At 46.5% G+C, this 24238-nt stretch overlaps 1 protein-coding gene across 1 annotated transcript; it reads left to right on the top strand.

The window, feature by feature from the left end:
- The first annotated feature begins 895 nt into the window (after positions 1-895).
- On the top strand, positions 896-7578 carry CD93 (CD93 molecule). Its single transcript, XM_053574554.1, has 2 exons — positions 896-3147; positions 3382-7578. The coding sequence occupies exons 1-2, from the start codon at positions 1232-1234 to the stop codon at positions 3404-3406; spliced, it is 1941 nt and encodes a 646-aa protein (XP_053430529.1). The 5' UTR covers positions 896-1231; the 3' UTR covers positions 3407-7578.
- The last annotated feature ends 16660 nt before the right edge of the window (positions 7579-24238 follow it).

Genomic DNA, 24238 nt, shown 5'->3' on the forward strand with positions numbered 1-24238 from the left:
GGTGGTCCCCACTGCCCACGCTGAGGGGTGGTCCCCACTGCCCACGCTGAGGGGTGGTCCCCATTGCCGACGCTGAGGGCTGGTCCCCACTGCAGTGCTCAGGGGTGGTCACCACTGCAGCAGCCCTGGGTCAGCTCGTCCTTCACCTGTTCCACTTCCCCTCCTAAATCCTTGGCTCAGGGTCCCCTTCTGAAGGACCCCAACCACAGGCAGCCCTGAAGAGCAAATATCTGTGGCTACAGGAAAGAAATCCTCTGATTTGAGGGCTTTTGACGAGTTGTGGTATCCCGGGAGGCCTGTGGCGGCTTTGATTCCTGTTCCCTGTCCAGAGCTCTGGCCTGTCCCCGTCATCCAGGGTCAAGGGAGGTGGGCCTACAAGCCCAGGGTCATGAGGCCAGAGACATTTTCATTTTCTTTTCTTTTGGATGCTTTTTTTGTGACTCTGCCACTTCACAATGCAATGTTTGCAATGTTTGTACTCTGAAACCCTGAAAACTGCCAAATCTCACCCAATTTGGTTTAATTTCTCAAGGAGCTTGGCATTGTATTAGAAACACAGACATTCCCACGACCCAGTTCCTATTTAAAAACTGCCTATCTATTTAAAGTTCATGATGAAGAAAAAAAGTTCATAAAAGAAAAAAGACTTCCAAGGCCAACAAGGGAACGTGAAATAGGCAAAAGAAAAATCCAGTTCACTTCTAAAAAAGGCTGAAAATTACAACCATCCATTGGTGTCTTAAATCTCAGAATTCTTTTTCCCTTCTGGTTGTTTGCAAAACAAAGAGGAATTTTATTGTGGGTTACTCAAGTTCCTACTGTTGAGAACTAGGGGTGTGCCATTAAGACTCCTCCGGCCGGATGGAGAACTGGTGGTGTTTCCGAGCTGTCCCGTCATCCCCCACACGGCCGATTTCCACAGCTCTGAGCCTGGGACTCAGCAAAGCCGCCTGGCTCCTTTTATGAACAACAAAACTGTGATGAAGGCAACAGGAGTCAGAAAACTATTCATGGCAGGAAGCCCCGGTATCCGGTGAGATACAAGAAGCACAGCCGCACAGGATGCGCCTTGGGTCAGGGGACGTGAGCGGCCCGAGCCTTTGTGTCCTCTCTGCCAGAGCAGCGGCAGCTCAACCCTCAGCTCCCTTCCAGGCACAGCTGGGAGCACAGATAGAAGCTCAGTCACTGCCACCACTGAGGGGCTTATCACCTCCATTGAGGGGGCAGCAGAATGGCCACCTCCACCCACCTGCTGCTGCTGCTGCTGCTGCTGGGTCAGCCCTGGGCCACAGCCGGGGCCAGCGCAGAGGCTGTGGTGTGTGCAGACAACGCCTGCTACACGGCTCACTGGGGCAAGCTGAGCGCAGATGAGGCCCAGCAGCACTGCAGCAAGAACGGGGGCAAGCTGGCCACGGTGAAGAGCGAGGAGGAGGCCAGGCGTGTTCAGCGAGCCCTGGCCCAGCTCCTGAGCCTGCAGGCACCCCTGGCCGTGAGGATGGGCAAGTTCTGGATTGGGCTCCAGCGAGAAAAGGGCAAATGCCTGGACCCCAGCCTGCCGCTGAAGGGCTTCAGCTGGATGGGTGGCGGGGAGGACACTCTCTACACCAACTGGCACAAGGAGGCCCGCAACTCATGCATCTCCAAGCGCTGTGTGTCCCTGCTGCTGGACCTGTCCCTGACGCCCGCCACCAGCCGCCTCCCCAAGTGGTCTGAAGGCCCCTGTGGGAGCCCCGTCTCTCCCGGAAGTAACATCGAGGGTTTCGTGTGCAAGTTCAGCTTCAAAGGCATGTGCCGACCCCTGACTCTGGGGGGCCCAGGCAAGGTGACCTATTCCACTCCCTTTCAGGCCACCAGCTCCTCCCTGGATGCTGTGCCCTTTGCTTCTATAGCCAATGTGGCCTGTGGGGACAGGAATGAGAGTACCAGCCATTATTTCCTGTGCAAGGAGAAGGAGCCCAGTGTGTTTGACTGGAACAGCTCAGGCCCTCTTTGTGTCAGCCCCGACTACGGCTGCAACTTCAACAACGGGGGCTGCCAGCAGGCCTGCTTCGAGGGTGGGGATGGCTCCTTCCGCTGCGGCTGCCTGCCGGGCTTCCGGCTGCTGGACGACCTGGTGACCTGTGCCTCTCGGAACCCTTGCAGCTCCAGCCCATGCGTCGGGGAGGCCACGTGTGTCTCTGCACCTCATGGGACAAACTACACATGCCACTGCCCCCAAGGCTTCCAAGTGGATGAGAGTCAGTTGGGTTGTGTGGATGTGGACGAGTGCCAAGACAGCCCCTGTGCCCAGGCCTGTGTCAACACCCACGGGAGCTTCCGATGTGAGTGCTGGGTGGGCTACGAGCCCGGCAGCCCTGGGGAAGGTGCCTGCCGGGATGTGGACGAGTGTGCCCTCGGCCACTCACCCTGCACCCAGCACTGTACCAACACCGACGGCTCGTTCCACTGCTCCTGCGAGGAAGGCTATGTGCTGGCCGGGGAGGATGGCACGCAGTGCCAGGACGTGGATGAGTGTGCTGGCCCTGGGGGCAGCCCCTGTGACAACCTCTGCTTCAACTCACAGGGATCCTTCAGCTGCGGCTGCCTGCCGGGCTGGGAGCTGGCCCCTGATGGGGTCTCCTGCATCACGGCCCCTGGGTCTCTGGTCCCATTGGCTGGGGCTCCCCAGGAGGAGGATGATGGAGAGAGAGGGGGGAGTGCCATGCCCTCTGCTACTGCACCCAGTCCCACCAGGGTCCCTGAGGGCAGCTTTGAGGAAGTGCCTGCTTCCAGGAGGCCTTCCCTCCTATCCAGCACCCCCATCACCTCTGCCCTGCCTGAGACACTGGCCCCGAGTGGGGCCCCTGAGGTCCGGGTGAGTCCTGGCACCCACCATGCCACGGCTGCCCCTGGTGAGTCTGTGGGTAGGGATTCCGTGGCCACACAAAGTGATGACAGCACTGACGGACAGAAGCTGCTTTTGTTCTACATCCTGGGCACTGTGGTGGCCATCCTGCTCCTGCTGGCTCTGGCGTTAGGGCTTCTGGTCTGTCGCAGGCGGAGAGCTAAGCAGACGGAGAAGAAGGAGAAGATGCCCCCAAACACAGCGGACAGTTATGCCTGGGCTTCAGAGCGGGCAGAGAGCAGGGCCCCAGAGAACCAGTACAGGTAAAGGGGGCCCAGGACCAGGGAGAGGGGAGAAGGGAAGGCCCAGGGTGGGGGAGGCCTGGACATAGCACAAAAGGCAAAGGCCAGGAGCAGGCACAGGGTCCCCACAGATGCCAACCCTGGAAGTGCAGGTCACCACACCGCAGTGAGGTGCGCACAGGGTTTTTCCTGAGGGTCTGTGCACGTGGCTGGGGCACAGCTTCTTCCAACACCATCATCTTTCCTTCCCCACAGCCCAACACCTGGGACAGACTGCTGACAGTGAGGTGGCCCCAGGGACACTTAGAGTTGGCTGCCACCATCCTCTCCCCGTTCTGAAGGGGAAATCCACATCCTTGGAAAGACAGGACCAGAATCTTAGCAAGTAATTATGAGCCTTCTCCTGAGGACCCTGGTGACTTGGTCGGTGCAGGTATTTCTACGAATATGGTGTTCCAGACGTGGACGCTGTGCTGGCTTGACATGGCGGGAATTTTGTGACTATTAACAATTCTCACTCTCTCTCCCTTCTCACGCTCCAAGGTGACTGATTCTGGATGGGATGTGAGGAGCCAGGTGCTCCCTGGCTCCCTCAGAGTGCCCCCTGCTAACTTTCACCACCCCTGTGTATGAGGAGAACGGGGACTGCGATGCTTTGCTCCCCCTCCTGTATAGAAACTCAGTCAGTCACTAGTTAGATAAGGAGCTCGCTTTCTCTTTGTCAAAGCGGGACTGGAAGCACTTCCCACAACCCACACGCGCTCCCCAGCACACGTCCCGTGGCGCTGACACTGCTGAAATCTCCCAGAAACACCAGAAGTGCAATTAACTGCTTTGGTGACATGGAAGCAGGAAGTTTAGAAATCCCATCCCCTAGTTCCTAAATTTCTAGCAATCTTGGGTTTATTTGCAATCAGGGCTTGAACACTATGAGCAAAGTTTCTTTGGGATAAGTTACTGGTGTTTTCACGGTAACACAGGGGCTGGGGGGAGACAGGGACATGTATCCCAGGCTCTCACTGTGGTGGGTCTGTGTGCAGGGCAGGGACGCACTTGGCTCCCAGGAGGTAAACACTGACAAGGAAAAGGTTAAGGTCAAGGCATCTCGGCTCCACCCACACTGCTCCGACTCGGGATCTTTGAGGAAGAAGAAACCTTCCATCCTACCCATTCCCTAAAGGAAGCCTGAGTGAGAGACAACAGGTGACGTCCTGGAAGCTGTTGTTTTGAAGCCTGTGGCACAGCTCAGAGTTCACAGTGGACGCTGCACTCAGAGCTTGAAGCCCGATGTGTGGGCTTAGTGTACAGCAAGTTGGAGCCATCGGGCAGGATGCTTAGGGGACTTGTGTCACATCTCTCAGAGGGGAGAAGGAAAGAGAATAACCAGCATCTTTTGTAGCAGCAAAAACTGCTCCAAGCTATTTTAATTTATATCACCATTTTAAAGCGTACCTTTGTAAGGATTTCCCCTTACTGCGAGGTGGTTGGCACTGCTGTTTGCTTTCTCTCTTCCCTTCTCCCCCTCCTGGAGGCTGGAAGGCAGCTGCTCACCTCCCTGCGCACGGGTAGGCCGAGGTGTCAGAAGTCGCCTGAGTCTCTACGGGAGGCCTTGCATCTCTGGGGGCTGTTTGCTGCCACTGTGCAGGACAACAGACAAAGGAAATGTGTTTCCTTCCAAGGCTCCGTATCTTTACCTTTCAGAACGCAGGTGCCCTGCTGTTTCCGGTTTTGCTTTAGTGATACACCTGTCTAGGGCCCCCCAGCATGGGGGAGAGGGGGCAGGGACCTGAGTACCCTGCAGATGCACAGCCTACAGCAGAGTTAAGTAAATATCCTTTTGTTAATTTTGAAATGTAGATGCTACAGTTCCAATGTTTATTTTTCAGAAGATGGAAAACTCAGAGGGTGGGGGCGGCGACAGGAAAGCCGAAGCATCCTGGGGCTCAGCGGGGCTTGTGGAGCCTCCTTTCAAAGCCATCTCCTGGTCTTCAGTTTTCAGCCGGGGTGCTGACGTTAACACTGCAGGGAGACAAAGGCTGCATCCATTTGGCAAAGCTTCATTGGCTACAGGGCTCTAGGCAATCTGCTGGGGTGAGCAGTCTTGTGGGGAAGTAGCTACATGGCCATTGCCATGGCAGACACGCGGGTGTACCTAGGGGAAGTGAGTACAGGTGTACACGCGGGTGTACACTAGGGGAAGTGAGTGCAGATGCAACTCTTTCACCTCCAGGCTTTTAAAATCTTTGCCCTTATCACTTGGGGTGAAGGAGACCTTCCTATTACAGGCTTCCAGCAGTGCCTCTGGCTCCCCCAGGTTTCATCTTCTCACACAGCCCCACCCGGCGCCTGGTCTGCCTGTCGGTCCTAACGTAACTAGCAGTTTGCCCCCCTTCCGCAACACCAAGGAGCCCACAGATCCCCTTTGTGGAACCCCAAGGGGAGAAATGGGGATAAAAAAAAAACAGCTTCCAAAAATCCCCTCTGACAGTGTCAGGCCCCTTCTCCTGGCGAGTGGTGCTCTTTCTGTGCCCTGGTCACTGCCCCCGCCCGAGCAGTCATGGCAGGGAATCCGGAAACTGCTGCCCTCAAACCTAAACTCAATTGTCCCATTTCCTCCTGCTGTCCTCTCCTTTGAGGTATCGAGGTCCTTGTTTGAGGGAGCTGTGGGCCAGGGCAGGGGTGTGGTGAGCTCTGCTGAGGACTTACTTCCAGTAGAAAATTCTTCTATCTCAGCGACTGCCCAGCAGCAGCGTAAGCCGGGAGAGGGGGAGAGGGGGACGTTTCTATATGGCATCGGGTTCCAAGGCAATGGCGATTCTTTTGACCAAATAGGATTTTCCATAGCTCAATAATTCTGGGAGACTCGTAGCAAACTGCCACCTCCCCCTTCCCACCTCCCAAAGCAAATAATTAAAAGGGGAGACGCTTCCTCCACCCTGCAGCTGTCTGTGCCGCTCATTTGCAGATTTCAGATGGCTCCTGTGCCTCTTTTTTCTTGTTCATTGTTTGGAGAAGGATGATGGGAGACAATTCCCTCAGATAATCTGAGAGATGCAGAACAATCCAGGAGCGTGCTTTGTAGCAGGCCTCCACTCCGCCACAGCTTGGCTTCAAGGCAAGACCAGACGGTGTGGCCTCCTGCAGTGGCTCACACAGCTAATCCTCATTTTCGTCTTCCAACACTGTGGTGCTGCACATCCACATGTCACTTTGTTCAGCCACATTCAGGGGATACCTGGCTGACCCAATAGAAGTGGGCTGCGTCCATCTCTGCATGTTATGCGGTGGCAGACCTAGAGGAAAGGACAGCTGAGTGTCCTCTTCACTGTGACCAGGAAAAAGAGTGGGCTGAAAGTTGAGCCCTCATCTGTGTGTGCTTACATAGGCCATTCAGGGTGAGCTGATTGCAACGAACTTTTTTCCTCTTCAAGTTGCTACCATCTATTAAGTCCTGACCAGGACCCCTTGTTTGAGCATATTATCACTGAGCAACATTTTGATGGACACTTTTGGCACTTAAGTTCTGACCTTCATTCCCACAAATGTTCTTGTAAAAATTAAGAGAACAAAGATGAGATTGGACCAAAATTTACTAAATTCAAAAATAACAGTTTTTTTAAAAGCTAATATAGGAAAGCCTTTTCCTATTATTTTTCTTCTTAGGTTCTCCATTATCTAAATCAGGAAAACAGGAAAGCATTGCTTTCTAGCAGCTGTGAAAGGATTTAATGCCCTCTACATATTTCCATCACCTTGAACAATAGCTTTAGCATGGGAATGTGAGATACGGCTCCTGAAAACATCTTTCTCTACTCTGGCTGTAAAGCCCAGGGCTAAATCTGTACGGTTTGTGCAGTTAACAAAAAAAGGTAATCCAAATTCTCCACATATTCACTAGTCAAATACCCTACATCATACCCAATTCCCAAGACAAACACTCACTGAAGTTATTGTTAAAAAACAAATTTGCCTCTGTCTGTTCTTGTAGATAATGCCTCACATTTTAGGTAGAGACGCTGGAATTCCTTTCTCCCATATTACTGTAAATGCAAGGGAGCAGATGATTCTTCTTAGCAGATTTTGCTCACTGTTGCCTGGGGCTGATGCTCTTTGGATAGATGTAGCTTAAGCTGGACTTAGATCCTTGTAAGGCCTTTCTCTGTGACGCCAGATATAGTTATAAATGTCAACAATTGTTTCATGAAGTCTAAATGAGAATATAAGTATTTTTCAATTCAACATGTATTTAAAACGTTTGATTAATTCTGGGATTATGAGATTTCTAAGTGGGATTCACTTTGATCCTGTGATGTTTGCCAGACTGCAGGGAGGCGGAACTCCAGCCAGGGGAGCCTGAGCGGCACCTCTGTCAGCCCCACGAAGCCCCCGCCTTGTTGCCTTTGAGCTTCCTGTCATGCACCTATCCTAATAAACTCTGACATGCTTCTGTTGTGAAGTTGTTTTAATATATTCTATGATCACACAAATACATGCCAGAACCTGCTTTCACAGTCATTAAATTGGTGCCTTCCCCTTTTCAAAGACTTGCTAAAAAGAAGGTACTTTGGGCAGTGCCTGTGGCTCAAAGGAGTAGGGCACTGGCCCCATACACTGGCGGTGGTGGGTTCAAACCCTGGCCAAAAACTGCAAAAAAAAAAAAAAGCTACTTTGCTGGGTGTTTCCAGACTAGGTGCAGGGCTTTGCCCTCCATCATCTCAGTAGATGGCTGAACCACCCTCAGCACGCTGCCTGCAGGGACCCAGGACACAGAAGGACTGGACTGCAGTGTACCCAGCGTCCATAGCAGCCAGGACCCGTGGCAGACTCAATGCTCCCCACTTTTGCATTCTGACCTGGCATCCACGCCTCCGCATCTCTCTTTATTCTCTGCATCTTTTTTAAATGTGTGGGTGATGCCTGGTGCAAGATTAAACAACAAGCAATTGTGTGCTGTGAAAACACCTTTCTTTAATTATCACAGGAACATTTATCACTACTTTGTCAGCAAAGCTTTCTCAGTTTATTTAACTAATTGGAGGAGCAGACCACCTCCTTGGTTGTTTGGCTGAACAAATCTCAGTATGATTCCAAGTCAGGGATGGCAGATGGTGGTAAATTTCCAGCTGCCTGCTTTCAGATTTTTCGATTGGAAAAGGCTGTTACCAAAGAACAGGGATTAAGCAGGATAAAGGCTCTGCTCTGTTATGCTAATGGTTCAGGACCCTTGCAATAAAGGCCTGGTATTTAGGGTTAAAGACAGTGGCTCCTTTAGCAGTCTAGCCACTAACAACACACATTTGGAAATTATACCTTAATATGAATAATCACGGCTGCCTCACCAAACACACACACACACACAAACAATTCTAACATCCTTCTGTTTCACGCTGAAAAGCCTGAAGCCAATAAGGAAAAGCCCATGAACAAAAACGCTAGCTTTTAGTAGTGACTGCTCTTGGTGATTTTTGATATCTACTAATTAAAATTTCTTAAATTCTAGGTATTTAATCAATATGATTCATTTACCAGCAATGTAATTTACACAGTTACATCTACCGCACAGCATAAAGTGCTCTGTGTAGCTATTAGCCGAAGTGCAGATGACGTCCCCAGACTCGGCTGTGCCCTGTGCACATTCCGGGGCCTTTGACAGGGATCCAGTGAGCATGTTGAGGTGTGAGTCAAGTCCTGAGTGAGGCAGAGACGGCTGAGATAATAAACTTGAAAATAAAAAAAAGTCTTATTCGTCCTTCTTCTGAATTATATTTTGGCATTACAAGGGATGGGCTCATCCTTCACATTCTTTGCCTGCTTCCCCGCGCCTCCTTTTAAGGGAAATAACGGTTAGCTCAATAGTGGGGAAGTGAAAAGAGAGGCAGAAAGGGTGAAAGGGGCCGATAGCCAGGAGACCAGCCCAGTGCCTGGGAAGGGCGACTGGCGGAGCATCTTCCCGGTGACCAGGGCACCCAAGCGGGGTCCACCCAAGCTCAACTGCTATTCCTCTCTGAATTCTATTTGCTGAGGTTTTTGTGTTTTGTTTTTCTTTTTTTGGTTGTAGTTGTCATTGTTGTTTGGCAGGCCTGGGCTGGATTCAGACCCGCCAGCTCTGGTGTATGTGGCTGGTGCCCTAGCTACTGAGCTACAGAGCCTGTTTGCTGAGTTTTTATTTGAGGTCTTTCCCTCCTGTCTTGGATGTTGATGTTCTCTGGCTGTTGAAATTGGTCTTTGAAATTCAATTGAGTTGAAGGAAAATATGAAAGAGCAGTAAGGAGGAAGAAGAAAAATAAATAAGTGGAAGAAAGAGCGTGAGAGGGAGGGAGGAGCCAAGACAGCTAACGGGGCTGGAGGACTGGGTTGAGCTCCACACACCTCCGCTGTTAGCCGGAGGCAGTGAAGGCCCCGTCCCCCGTGGCTGTGCCCCTGAGACTTCCCGGCCACACCAGCAGGACAGCAGAGCTATCGCCGCCACCCTGGCCAGCACCAACACACGCTGCTTGCCTTTCCCTGCAAAGCCCAGCTAGTCTCTCCTGCTGTACTCCTGTCCACGTGATTTATATCACAAAGCCTTAAGCCAAGGCCATGACTTCCGCTCTATTGAGCTCCTTCTATGTTCAAGTGTCACATGAAAATAGTAAAATTTGTGAGGTGGAAGAAAATAATTGGGGCTTTCACCTTCTTTCTCCAGGATCTGTCTATCTTAAAAGGATTGTGTCCCAAATGTTTTCCTTCACTGGATGTCCTCCCAAATGTGTGTGGGGGGTGCAGCCTTGGCAGGGCCATCACAGCGCTGTCCCCTGTCACTCCAGCCTGCAGGACCCACTGACCAGGCTCTGTCCACGCTGTCCTGTCCCAGGGCGGCTATGGTCCCTCAGTTCTTCCCTGTATTTGTATCGGTTTTTTCTCCGCCGTAAAGCTGCGTGGTGAGGTGACTGGTGTGTTTTTAATAGGTGGCATCCTTTACCAGTGGGAAATATACCTTTTTGAACCTTTTCACTTCAAATTAGCTTTTGTCTGACTTTAAACTGATCTAGTCAGTCCATTCTGTTTCATTTGATAAACACTAACTCTGTCAAGTTTTTTTTCCTTTGATTTTCTGCCTTCTGGTGTCTCTCCCAAACAACAAAGCTGAATTTCACTCTATGCTTTTTTTTTTTTTAGTTTTTCTAGTTTTATTTTTATTTTTTAAAATTATTTTTTATTAAATCATAACTTTGTACATTAATGCATTTATGAGGTTCAGGGTACTGCTTTGATATACAATGTGAAATTCTTACATTGAACTACGTTATCCAATCAACAGTCTTTGTCTTTTAATGAGAGAATTCAACCTGTTCATTCCCACTAAGATTACTAATCAATTCGCAGTGGTTTATCTGATACATTCTGCTTAGAATAGTTTTTGGCGTTTCTGTTTTTTCACCCTTGTCAATGATTGTATTAAGTTTTCTTTGTTCATTTTCTCCTCTGATAGTTTGGGATTTATATGGGATATTTGTCTTCTTCAAATCCTTAGTCTTAAGTTTTCACCCCACATATTTAAACCTTCCTCTTCCTGTCAATGTTTTATGTTACTTAACACCCAAATATTTCTTTCTGAAAAAAGGATGAAACCCCAGAAATCAGATATTTCTATTTCTCTTCTTCTCAAACTATCCTGGTTCCCCCAACATTGCCCACCTTGATTGCGTCTGGATTTTATTGTTCAATTGTTATGAATTTTCCCAGTCGACACCTAGGAGAGATCCTATACCTCCCTGACATGTCCTCCCCTCCCCTTTGATTCCAGCGTTCTTAGACTCAGTTTTCAGGTGAGTGATCCGTTTTGATCTCTGTCTTTTTCTAAGAATGTCATTCAAGGGTCCGTTTTCCATGTGTCTGCATGACCTGTGTGCCTTTTCTGTCTTACCTGGATACAAATTTCTCTTTTCTGAATGTCCCTTAGACCTTTGGAGAGATCAGGCCTTTGTTTTCTTGTAGTCCTTGTTCCTCATGAGAGAGCCAAAGTCAAAAAATGTTTTCTTTTCCACAGACCCTTCTTTTGTTGTTTCCTTTCATCCCCCGAATTTGTTGGTTATTTTCCTGGCCCCTGTTGCATTCTGATGTTTCCCTGCAGGTGTGAGGTGTGGTCCTCTCCTGTCCCACTCACCTAGGTGAGCATTTCTGGCTCAGGAGAGAGCCTCGGTCCAGGGGTATTTGAACTTGAGCTTGTGTCTGGAGTCTCCGGCAGGGCTTGTTAGACACAGACAGGCAGGTCCCACCCCCAGAGCTTCTGCCACATCAAGTTCAGCATGGGGCCAGGTATACACGGGAAGTAGACACTGCGGGTCCAGAAACCCCACGTGGAGAACTGTTGCTGTATTCAGCTCTGAGCGGTTTTCTTCTCCCACTGTGGCGAGCATGCCCTGTGCTCATTCTCTCTCATTCTGCAGACGATTGTTCTGACTTCCCTTTCTTGCTCTCGGCTTCCGCCCTGGCCCAGTGGGTCACAAGGCTGCACTTTCGTGCCTCCCGGTGGCCCCAGCTCTGCCCTGCTTTGCTCTAGTCACCTTCCAACACAGCGTGTGATTTCCTCCTGCACATTACGACTTATTACCTGTTGTCTATATTTATTCACTGGAACTTGAGCTCACCAGGGTGCTTTTTCAGTCTTTTGGTCTCTGATATGCTGTAGGCATCTAGACAAGGTCCTGGCATACAGTGGAGCTTAATAGCAAATCTGTGTGGACTGCGTGACTCAGCTTGTGTGCGAGCAGTCCCAGCGTCCAGCTTGAAGCCCTGATGCTGTCTAGGACCTCCCTCTCCCTCCCCCCCCACCCCTGTCTACCCACCTGGCTCCTCATTCCTGCTCAGGGCACCTCCTGCACTCAGACTCAAGCCTTCTCTACTGCTGACCCTGACTGTGGTCATCACGTCCACCTGGTCTGGGGCTCTCTCCACTCTAACTTCCAGAAGAAGACCCCATGGTAAGGATTTGAGTACACGAGTCTTTTGGGAAGTGCAGGGCATGGTGGAAGGAGCACGGGATGGATATAACTGTGGAGACACTGGGAAACGGAATAAAACACACCAGAGTTATTCCCCGGGGCTGAGGGAGCTCAGTTGTGAGGGAAACACCGGGGTGCTGTGGGCAGGTGATTCCAGGCACTTCCAGGTGACTCAACATGGGGGCAGAATGGGCTCCCCACTGGGGAGGGCACAGCCTTTGGGAAAGAGGCCCACACTGGCACCTGGAATTGCCCTGAGCATGGGGAACAGTGCAGGGTTGCTGTGAGCCCTGGAGCGTCCTCCACACAGTCTGGCACCCAGTCTTCCTCCCAGGTGCCCCACCGCAACAGGAGCTGCAGCCTGGATAGTTCTCCAATAGCATCCTCTCTTTATTCCTCTCCTGATGGGTCTGTGGCTGCAACACTCCCTTCTTCCCAGCACTCACATGAAAGGGTGCAATCTTTCTTGTGCCTGACCCATAGTCAAGTCTCATATATGTGTGTGTGTGTGTGTGTATATATATATTTATTTTTATTTTTATTTTTATTTTTTGCTGTTTTTGGCAGGGGCTGGGTTTGAACCCGCCACCTCCAGCATATGGGGCCGGCACCCTACTCCTTTGAGCCACGGGTGCTGCCCCATGTCTCAGATATTTTTTAAAATAGAAGACATCTGAATATATTTATTATTTCATTCCATATGTGTTATTAAAGCAATGTAGAGGTGAAATTTGATGACCTTTTACCATCTAGTGTTTATTTACTGAGCAATAGGTAGTATTTCCCCCCCACTTTATAGATAAGAAAATTAAGGCACAGGGAACTTAAGACATTTGTCACAGCTGACAGGTGATGAAATTGGCATGAAATTCTGTGTCTTACTCTTCGTCACCAGGCTTCACCGCCTCCCATTAAACATGGAGCTGCAATTAGAAATATGTTAACCAGCAAAGTGCTAGGAGAGAAGTTGACTTATCAACCTGTTCAAGATAGGAAAAGTAGAGCATTAAGCAATGTAGGTATTTTTAATAAAATAATCTTACGTTCAAGTGAACATACTTGTGGTTGTACACCACCTTAAACACTCACATGCACACAAGTACACATGCACGTACGCATCCTGGGGGTAGAACTGCTCACAAGCTTGCTGAGGTCCTAAGAGAGATTATATGCCTTGAGACCCATCTTGCCTGACCTGAGGGCAGGTCCCCTGGGACACGCCCTCACTAACCCCAGTGTGGCCATCCCAGTTTGCCGTGGTCAGAGTGCTGCGTCTGTGTGCAGAGGCATGAGGGCTGGACACGTGCAAATCACCCTGAGGCCTGCCCTCCCATCCCCAGCTGCTTCTCAGCTGGAACTAATGTGCTCATGGGTAGGAATGCAAACAGCGAGACCTCTTTGTAAACTGGTGGTTTGCTACTTAAAAAGTAAAACACGTACTTACCATACATCCCAGCAGCTATGCTCTTAGATACTTATTGAAGAAAAATAAAGCCACAATCTATACAAGCTTGGCTACAGATATGCACAGGTTTACTCATAGAGCCTCAACATGGAAACAATCCAGATATTGACCAGCAGGTGAGTGGGTGAAGACTGTGGGTTATCTGCACCATGGTGCGCTCCTCACCAAGGACATGGGGCAGGCTCCTTATACACACACCCAACACAGTCAGCCAGACACAAAGAGACAAAGCCAGCTGTACACTGAGGGAATTCATTTCCATGAGACTTTGAACAGGCAGAGCTAACCTGCAGAATTCAGAGGCAGCTCTGTGGTCCTGTGAGGGTGGGGCTGAGGGGTGTTTGCATCTGTCAAAACTCATTAAGCCATATGTAGAAAATTGGTACAATTTATTTTATGCAAATTAAATCTCAAGAATGTTGATTTTAAAATGTTGCTTAACAATGTTAGGAATAAAATAAAAGTTTACAAGTTGTGACCTGAATATTTTCTGAAAGAGGAAACGTGTTGCTTTGGACTATATTATTTCAGAGGTTAGAGAAAAATGAATGAACCTCCTATAAGCTGGAGCTAGCCTTCTTTCCTAGATTTCCCCACTGCTGGTTACTGTTCTAAGGACTCTGCTCGGCTTTAGGGATTATGAAGACATCTCATCCCTGGCCAATCCCCCTCCACTAACCACCAAAGCAGCACAGAAATCGCGAATCCCCTAATTGCACTGATGCCCATCAGCTCATTCAGACACATCACGGAGGTTCAGGCTTCTGTCTGGCCCGGTACCATTTTCCTCTCATCTGCCCTGAATATTAGCTTTTTACGTTCACAGTGTTGGGTTCTTTCTTCTACCTTTTTTCCTTCAAATCATCTAACTACATTTTTTTCTTAGAAGTGGCCACGCTTAGACCCTGCTCTCAGGTTATAGGCCTGTTGGCTGCAGGCCCTGCGGTTTTACAGAATCATCTTTTACAATGGAAACAACATTTCATGTTATTAAATTTTATGAGTAAAAACAATCTCAGAAGAGCTTCTGGGGGAGACTGCAGGTGCCAAGTTGGAGTGGAGCTGTTGTCAACAGCAAAGTTATGGCCTTTCATCCCTCCCATCGCCCGGAGGAGACCAGATGCCCAGTCTGACTTCTTTGATGTTCACAGAGACTGGATTTGGTGCCTAAAGGGCTTGTGGCCAAAATGAAGTGCTTTTTATTGACTTTAGTTGTGTATTCAATGATCTTCAGCATAAGGTATTTATCCTTTTTGGCAAAGGAAAAGATGATTCATTTGGATCATATAATTTCAGATTTTGGAGTCATATTGGGCTGGAATCAACTTGTCTGCTAGCTTAACAAACAAGAAAATGAACCAAAAAAAAAAAAAAAAAGGGAGGGGAGGAGTTTGTTAGGGGAAATGAAGTTTATAAGAGATTCTAGCTGAGCTGTTTAGTCTACTATAAATTTGTCAGTCTGTGTGGACACCTGTGTGTGTGTGAAATTGATGCAGATTATAAATAATTATCACGTGCATGGAAGGGAATCAACATCGTTCAGGTATTTTAGGTAGAAGCAGAACCAAAATAAAATACCTAGCAGTAAATTAGCCTGTGCATAATAAGGCCTTGCTGGCATACTGCTTATTCTTCTCACGAGACAAGAGGTTCCGAGGCTGCTGCTCTGTTATTTCTGTTATTAACACTCAGTCTTTTCTGGTCCTCCAGCTCCAGCATGTGGCTTTCATCCTCAAGCTTACAGAATGGCTGCTGTACTCCAGCCAGCACACCAAGACAGTCCTCTTTTTAATTTCTTGTTTAAAAAAATTGAAGTAAGATTTAAAAGCAAAGAGAGGGACCCAAGTGTACAATGTGCGTTTTGAAGCATGTATTTGCAGCCTGGTGCTGTGAGGCACGAGGCTACGTCTGTTTCACATGTATTTCCTTCCAGCCTGTGGCTGGTTTTTTCGTTCTCTGCACAGGGTCTCTTGCACAGCAGCTGTTTCTAATTTTGTGTGTATTTTACTATTGCATTTTAATTCCTCTGCTGAGCGTCAGAAGTTCAGCTGAGCTGGACAGAGCAATTCAACTGTCAGCTGTTCAAGCAGCCGATTAAAGCAGCAATGAGCTAAATTGACAGTAACAGCAGAGCCTCTGATCACTTTCTGTGAAGGTCTGAGTGAATCTGAAACTGACCTCCTGGGTTTCTTTCCCCCCCAGGGCACTTCAGAGGCCACTAAAGGCTCCTACGCTCTGTGGGCCCCGAGGTCAGATGGAGGGCAAGGGGAAGAGCTAGGAATGTGTGGAGTCAGAGGGGAGAAGGTGTTTAAAGTCCTCCCGATAAGGAGGCTTTAAGAGGAACATCCTTTGACACCTGTAACCCTCAGATGTAGATTTTATCCTTATTTTGAGATGAAAAGCTGAGGCTTGGGAAGCTTACCTATCATGGAAGTGGAGCTAAGAGTAGGAATTAACACATCTGTTGTGTGACCGGAGATGCGAATGAACAGCAGCTTTGCTGGGGGTGTAAACTCGCTCCTGTAATTATTAAGTCAAGAAACAGACTACACGAGATGAGATGGCATATAGCAAAATTCTTTATTTAGGGGTTTGATTTTATACCTTTCTAGTCATGTACACACTTAATCTATTATCTGTTATTTTCACCATTACCTCAAATTACCTATCTGAAATCAACTTGAAAGAAATATCCTGTTACCACATCAACGCGATCACTTTTACAGTAAACATCTTCTTCTAGACACTGACTAATCTCTGGGCAGGTGTGTAAACAAAATCATAAAGAAGAAAGTAGCCACAGGGGAACAGAGTTAATGGAAGAATATCTTCAAGCATTCACTCAGTATGAAGTAATGACTGTGTCTTTTCCTCAGGGCAGAGCACCTATAGACCTCTGACAATATGTTGTTAACATACGTCAACCCTCTGGCCCGTATCTCTGAGGAAGGGTGGCATGCCCTTTGATCTCAGGCTTCACGGGGTGCACAGCATCAGAGAAATGGCTTATGGAATTTTTAACTCCAGGGAAGCCAACTCTGTGTGTGTCCCAGGAGGGCCCATGTCCCTTAAGCCTCTGGAAAAAAAGCAAGTCATTTTAAACTCACACTGAGTTCACTTTGTGTGCTTGATGTAGGATATGTTTATTTCTAAATATTATCCTACATTTCCCCTTTCTGTTTTTTGACAACTATTATTCATATCTGTTATCATTAAAGCAAACACCTGCGCATAACGTTCATTTTCACTTTGAGCATGCTTCATTTTCTTACAAATTAAATATAAAATGAATCCAATAATTAAAAATGATGCTAATGATCCTACTGAATTTCCTATAAGTCCCTGTATTTTTGGAATAGGATTCATTTGTTCAATTCCATCAGCCATGCCTTGTAAAATCTGATCTCCATCTATTTTTTGTAACTTATTTTCAAAAGTGGAATATACCTCATGTTGTGTAAGTTTACAATTTCCTTAGTCAAATTATCATGGTTTAACAAATGCTTTTTAACATTCTCCCAAGGAAATTTACCTTCATTATATTTAACATGGGTTATACAAAAAGTAGTTGTATTCCAATCACATTTTAACTTCATTTATTTCTTTAAGCTAACTAATTCATCCCCCAACATAACAACACCTTGTTCTAAATCAGCAATTTCATTATATAATTTAGTGTTTTGTGGCCAATCAGCCACAAAATTATGCGTTCTGATTCCTTGAGTTAAAGCCACCCCAGAGGTGGCAGCAGAAGCTGTCACTGCAATAATTCTTAGAATGGCAGCAATCAAAAGTCCAATAAATCTCTTGGTTCTTTTCAAGACTCCATCAGCCAGAAGTTGAAGGACTATCAGGGCAGGAGAATCTTGCCATGGTCTGGTTCACTGGCATCCACACACCTGTCCTGGCTCTCAACAAATACAGCTGTTCCTTTTGAGGATCAAAACTTGGAGAATTATTAATACAAGTAAACAGTTGACACACAGGACAAAACAATTCTCCAGTTTTTTTCATTCCACTTTATGTTGCCCTTAAGCTACACAAAGGGTAATTTAACACAAGCTTGAATGTATCTTTCATCATGGACAGTGAATTTCATACCATAAGTATGGGGTGTGGTGGTTTGATGATAAAAAAATCCACCAGTCCATCCCTTCATAGGTTTTAGGGCTGCTGCTACTTTCCACAGATGATTTTGTTTAGGAAAGCCATAAATTCCAGGTGCTGGGGGTGCAAACCCAACGTCTGTCCAACTCATAGGTGTTATCATATTAATATTAATTTTATTTTTATTTATAGGATAGGTAGACTCATCTCTTGGCAACTCAATGTTAACAGGTCTTTTGTTACTGTCAAGTAAAGTTGCCTTTGGACTCCAGTTCATTATAGGACCTGTAGAAGTATTAGTTAAGAAAAAAGTTTGATCTCCTTTATATCAAGTCCAATGCACCCATTCCTTTTGTAATGTAAAACTGTGCTCCTTACAAGAAGGAGCTTCCACATCTATAGGAGTAAAACCTGGGATAAAATGAGAGATGGAATTAGCACTTAGCATAAACATCTCACATTTGATGTCATTCCCAGAAGCTGGCCGGTCATAATGACTTACTCTACAGCCAGTACTCTACAGTCATATTTAAACACTGATATTGTTGACCAAAACAAATAGGAGGGCTGGTGACCCCAGAAGTATAATTAATAAGTTTCATTTCCTCTTCTTTAGGTTTAAATGGTACAAATTCAGAATACAGTTCATTGTTTGCTTGCATGATTCTTGTAAAAAACTGTTTAACCCTATCTTTTTCCTCTAGTCTTTGCCAAGCTCTAATACAAACATCTTTAACCTGCATTAATAAGTCTTGTGTTAATTGCAGCTGTTGGTGAATGTCAGCTGCAGGTCCAGTACCCATTAAAGAGTTAACTGAAGTTCCCTGAGCTCAGTTTTGCAAAGTTGCCTCTTCCAGCCACCAAGCCTTGAATTGTAAAAATTGACCAGGGCTCAAGGTAGTATGAGCTAAAGTTTCCCAGTCAGCAGGAATAAAAATATGATTTGTGCAATATGAATTTAAAATGCCAATCACAAAAGAAGTAGGTCCATAAGCATAAATGGCATCTTTCATTGTTCTTAAAAATTTTACTTCTATAGGAGCATGTTGAGCAGCTCCTGATTGACCATTCTCTTGAATTTCCCTGAAAACAGGATATGCTTGTATAACAGGCTCTTTATTATTACCCAATTCTGAAATTTGAACTGAATTCTCATTAGATATAGCCAATTCAGAAACATCTAAAGGAAAGTGATACCGTGCAGTGAAGCGAGTATCTGGGGGATTAGGCCACACAGGATAGATTGCTGGTGGAGCATTATGATGTAAGGGGCCTTCCCTCCAGACTATAGGACCTGCTGGTACAGAAGGAGTTAGAGGCTTGTAAGGTGGAAGCACATCTTTACAAGAACCTGCTTTGGAGCTTGCTCTAGAGGAGAGTATTTCAGCTCCCTTCTTTTCTAAGAAGGCAATTCTTTGATTCATCGTTTGAAAATTTTCAGCCATAACCTTTTTAAGATGTTCAAACTCAGACTCTTTTTGAGCTGATTCATCAGCCATTTCCACTAATTCCGGACAGCTCTCCGCGTCACTCTCTAGACTAATTAAGTCATCCACATATTTCTTTGTAGGCTTATTAAACTGGGGTTCAGAAATGGATTATAGCATATCATATTCATGTTCTGATTCTCTGAGACTTTCTGCAGCCTGCTCTGGCTGGTCTAACTGATCCAACTCGGGCAAAGGAGGTGGGGGTGGCAACTTGTCAGCGCCAATATCCTCAGTCTCAGAGGTTTGCTCAGAACATGTCTGAAACGGTTCCAACTCAATATGAACCAGTTGATGAGTTGCCCATATTTCCCTGCTTATAAAATTGTCTTTTTGGTGGGCACAATGCAGAGCCAGACCCACTTTCTTCCAGACTTTCAAATTAAGCTGGACTTTCCGGTCAGGAGTGAACCAGTGGCAATGCTTAACAACCACACGGAAAAGTTCCCACAGGTTACTGGTTTTTACTGGAATTTTAGTGGTAGAAATCAGAGTTTTTAAAATGGCAATATACTGGTCCTTCAAAGAGGAAGAGAGCTTAAGACTCACATTATTCCCTCCCATGTTTCTTGTTATGCTGGAGACGTCCCACGTACTCTGCGTGGCAATTGCACCGTCCCAGTTACAGGGTTCTCAAGCTTACCTCAAATGGCTTCAGCGAAGATCTCTCCGAGGCATCCTGGCGGAGGTGGTCGTCCTCCAGCCCGGTGTCCAGAAAGTCTTTCCGCTCCTTCGCGATCCCCTTATCCCGCCAACTACACCAATATGTTGTGTGACCGGAGACGGGAATGAACAGCAGCTTTGCTGTGGGTGTAAACTTGCTCCTGTAATTATTAAGAAACAGACTACATGAGATGAGATGGAGTGTAGCGAAATTCTTTATTTAGGGGTTTGATTTTATACCTTTCTGGTCACGTACACACTTAATCTATTATCTGTTATTTTCACCATTACCTCAATTTACCTATCTGAAATCAACTTGAAAGGAAATATCCTGTTAACCACATCAACATGATCACTTTTACAGTAAACATCTTCTTCTAGACACTGACTAATCTCTGGGCAGGTGTGTAAACAAAATCATAAAGAAGAAAGTAGCCACAGGGGAACAGAGTTAATGGAAGAATATCTTCAAGCATTCACTCAGTTTACTCAGTATGAAGTAATGACTGAGTCTTTTCCTCAGGGCAGAGCACCTATAGACCTCTGACAATATGTTGTTAACATATGTCAACCCTCTGGCCCGTGTCTCTGAGGAAGGGTGGCATGCCCTTTGATCTCAGGTTTCACGGGGTGCACAGCTTCAGAGAAATGGCTTATGGAATTTTAAACTCCAGGGAAGCCAACTCTGTGTGTGTCCCAGGAGGGCCCATGTCCCTTAAGCCTCTGGAAAAAAAACAAGTCATTTTAAACTCACACTGAGTTCACTTTGTGTGCTTGATGCAGGATATGTTTATTTCTAAATATTATCCTATGGGCCCAGAAAGTGCTAAGACCTCACTTCACATGTGCTGGGCACCAGGTGTTATACTCATTTGCAGCTGGGGAAATTGAGGTGTAAAGATACTTCAGTAAGTTGTTCATGGTGACATGGAAGCAAGTGCCAGAACCAGGAACTAAACTGAAGTGTGTTTGGCTCCTCAGAACCCTCTGGCATTCAACACCGGCCTCTGCAGACGACACCACAGGATGCCAGCCTGCTAGCCCTTGGATTGCTTTCACTCTTCCCCACGTTGACAGTGTTGAAATCACTGGAATCACTGGTGTTGTAAAACTCATGTGCCACCTGGAAGAAAGACTCGGACCCCACGTCAGGTATAAATCAGTTGGTGATTTATTACACTTGCGCAGGCAGGTCACCACCCAAAGGGCAAATGGCCCCGAGGAAAGGAGCAAGCTGATTTTTATACCATTTTTGTGCTACGTGGCAAGCCAAGCAAAAACAGAAGCAAAACGTGGTGGTTGGTTAGCCCAGGGGTGGGGTTACAGAGTTGGCTTAGTGGGGCTACAGCGTGGTGGTTGGCACAAGGGTGGGGTTACAGTGAGTCGGGGGGTTACATCGTGGCAGCTGGCATGGGGACAAACCTGGCTTGGGAAATTTTGTTTGAGTAAGCTTTCCACCATTGTTTAGCCATTGCTAGGGGGTTGGGGTAAGTTCCACCATTGTTTTACCTGTGGCTAGGAGTCTTTGGAAACTAAGGGAACTTCCTTGTTCTATTCTGAAACCTGTTTGAGGAATTAACCCAAATGGGGGGTCGAGACACGTGGGGAACTCAGGCTGAGACAGTTCGGGGCCTTGAGGGGTCCTTTGGCTGGTACTCCACTGGGTGGCAGGAAACCTGCTGAATTAGCAGTGGTCACATGAAGAGCCCCGTGGTTCTGAAGCAAGAGCCCACTCCAGGTCAGGGTCACCACTCACCCTTCTTAGAGCAAGGAGAGCCCTCCCGGCGCTGGGGGTCAGTGCAGCTCCACAATTGAAAGAAGATGTACTTTGTAAACAATGTGTTTTTTCCTAATATTTTGCTATAAATTTTCAACCATGCAGTGCACTTACTCTACCACGCAGATTTGTAGACCTCTCTGTCCATCAACATGTTTTTTTTGATGCATTTCAAAGTAAGTCGAAGTCATTAAGTAGAAGCCAGTGTTATAGTTATGTTTTTTGAAATAAGATTGACATTCAATTAAATGTACCATTTTGTGAGTTTTGACCAATACAGGCATCTGTGCAATCCAGACCCTTATAAGGGTGTGAACACCACCCCAGAAGTAATGGCTTCACCCCTCTTCTCAGTCTGTGTTTTTTTTTTTTTTTTTTGCAGTTTTGGCTGGGGCCGGGTTTGAACCCACCACCTCTGGTAAATGGGGGTGGTGCCCTACTCCTTTGAGCCACAGGTGCTGCCCTTCTCCATCTGTTTTAATTACCTGCCCCTGGTGTTCTGATTTCTTTCCTCTGTCGTGGATTAGTTTAGCCTGTGTAGAAATTTCACATAGTTGGAGGCAGAGGAACGTAAAGCTGCTTTCCCTGAACGTGGAGTATTATGCATGGCATTGTGTGTCCACGTTTAATTGCGAGTAGAGGTCCTGGGTGCAGTGGCACCCCCATTCTGCATCCATTCACCTGCTGATCGGCACCCAGGCCTTTCCTGTTTGGGAGTGTTATCAATACAGAGCTTGCCTCTGAGCCTTTCTGAAGTTGTGTTTCACAGGACTGTATGAACAGAGCTTTGATCCTTCTCAGAGGCAAACCTACCACAGCACATCAGACAGCAAAGAACTCACACTGCTTCTGATTTCCTTTTGTGTAAGTCTTTTTAGGGGTAGATTTATGTGCTGGGTGTCAGTTACAGATACTTGAGATTCAATTCTAACTTCACCTCTGCCCTGTGACCCTGGCCCGATTAACTTCCCTGAATTTGGTTACAAGTTCTGCAAAATAGAAATAATAAAAATGATTTGATGGTTGCTTATTGCAATGATTCAATGAGGTAACACATGCAATGTCCTTAACATGGCAGCTGTCACAAAGTGAGTGATCAGAAATGGAATGGACACATAAAAAATGATGTAAACAAAGTTTTCATAAACATTAGCCAAAGTGCCGGCCTCATATACCGAGGGTGGCGAGTTCAAACCCAGCCCCGGCTGAACCGCAACCAAAAAATAGCCGGGTGTTGTGGCGGGCGCCTGTAGTCCCAGCTACTCTGGAGGCTGAGGCAAGAGAATCGCTTAAGCCCAGGAGTTGGAGGTTGCTGTGAGCTGTATGATGCCATGGCACTCTACCAAGGGCCATAAAGTGAAACTCTGTCTCTACCAAAAAAAAAAAAAAAAAATTAGCCAAAAAATGTAAATAGTGGCAGAGCGGTGGAGATTCTAGAACTTTCCGTCAGAGACATCTACAGGGCAAATGCTTGCATGGATGACTCATTCAGAAAAAGTGGTTTTCATACATTGCTGAAAATAGAGCTTTCCAAAACACATCCTGTTGTCTTGAAGATGGACTTTTAATTTTTGTCTTTAAAGAGAACTTTGCTGTTTGCCTTGGCAGGGGACAGCATGGTTTTCGTTAGCCAGGGAATCAGCATTCCTGAAAAAAAAAAAAATGCCAGAGTAGATCTTGCTTAAAAGAGGAATCTGAAGAAGAAAAAGTCCCATGGCCATGACTACCAATGAAGTCCACATACACACCTGATTTTATTGTTCCGAGCTTCGGTGCTCACACTGTTGACACTGAGCTGCCAGGCAAACACAACCCTGAGTCCAGCCCAGGCCCACAGGCACTGCACAAGGGATGCAAAATGTGGGTGGCAAAACCTAGAAAGCAGGTTTCCTTTTAACAGCATGGGTGATGCCAGCACCCTGACAGGTGATGCTCTTGATAATGGAAATTGTCTTTTTCTTCTATTAGGTTGTTAAAGCAAATAAAATCCCTCCTAAAAGTAAAGAACTGTGATTTCCCTTGGTGCTTGCCTGCTTCAAATCACTCTCTTACACCACAAATGTTGTTTAAGTTTGACAAGACTGCTTGTGCCCACTCTGCAATTAAGGGAGAATGGGCAGCGAAGCTTGCATTTCCTGTTTCTTTTTTTTTTTTATCAATTTAAGAAGATTTTAATTTTGATATGTACACTTACTGTGCTTTGAACTTCTTTCAAAATAATTTAATTAAGATCTTTAAAAACTTTCATGGCACACTGGTTAAAAATCACTGATCTAGATTTTAAAAAGATTTGCACCTGAGTTTGGGGAGAGAATGGTCAAAGGTAAAGACTTTCAGTTTTAAGATGAATATGTTCTGGGGATCTAGTGTTCAGTATGGTAATTATAGTTAATAATACTAAATAGTTGCAATTTGCCAAGATTACAGACTCTTAAGTGTTCTCATCTCCAAAAGAAATGGTAAGATCTCGAAAAAATAATATATTATTTTCCATATAATCCATATAAATGTTTATATTTCATATAATCATTTTATATGGAATCAGAATAAACCTCGAATAGCCAAGACATTACTCCCCTTTCGGTTTTAATGGGACTTGAGAGTGTGCTTTCCTGGGAGGTGATGTTTC

This window comes from Nycticebus coucang, chromosome 21 (genome assembly GCF_027406575.1).
Source record: "Nycticebus coucang isolate mNycCou1 chromosome 21, mNycCou1.pri, whole genome shotgun sequence".
Lineage (NCBI taxonomy): Eukaryota > Metazoa > Chordata > Mammalia > Primates > Lorisidae > Nycticebus > Nycticebus coucang.

Coding starts and splice junctions, on each gene's coding strand:
- CD93 (XM_053574554.1), top strand. CDS start 1,232: ATGGCCACCTCCACCCACCTGCTGCTGCTGCTGCTGCTGCTGGGTCAG. Junction 3,148..3,381: donor GCCCCAGAGAACCAGTACAG/GTAAAGGGGGCC, acceptor CCTTCCCCACAG/CCCAACACCTGGGACAGACT.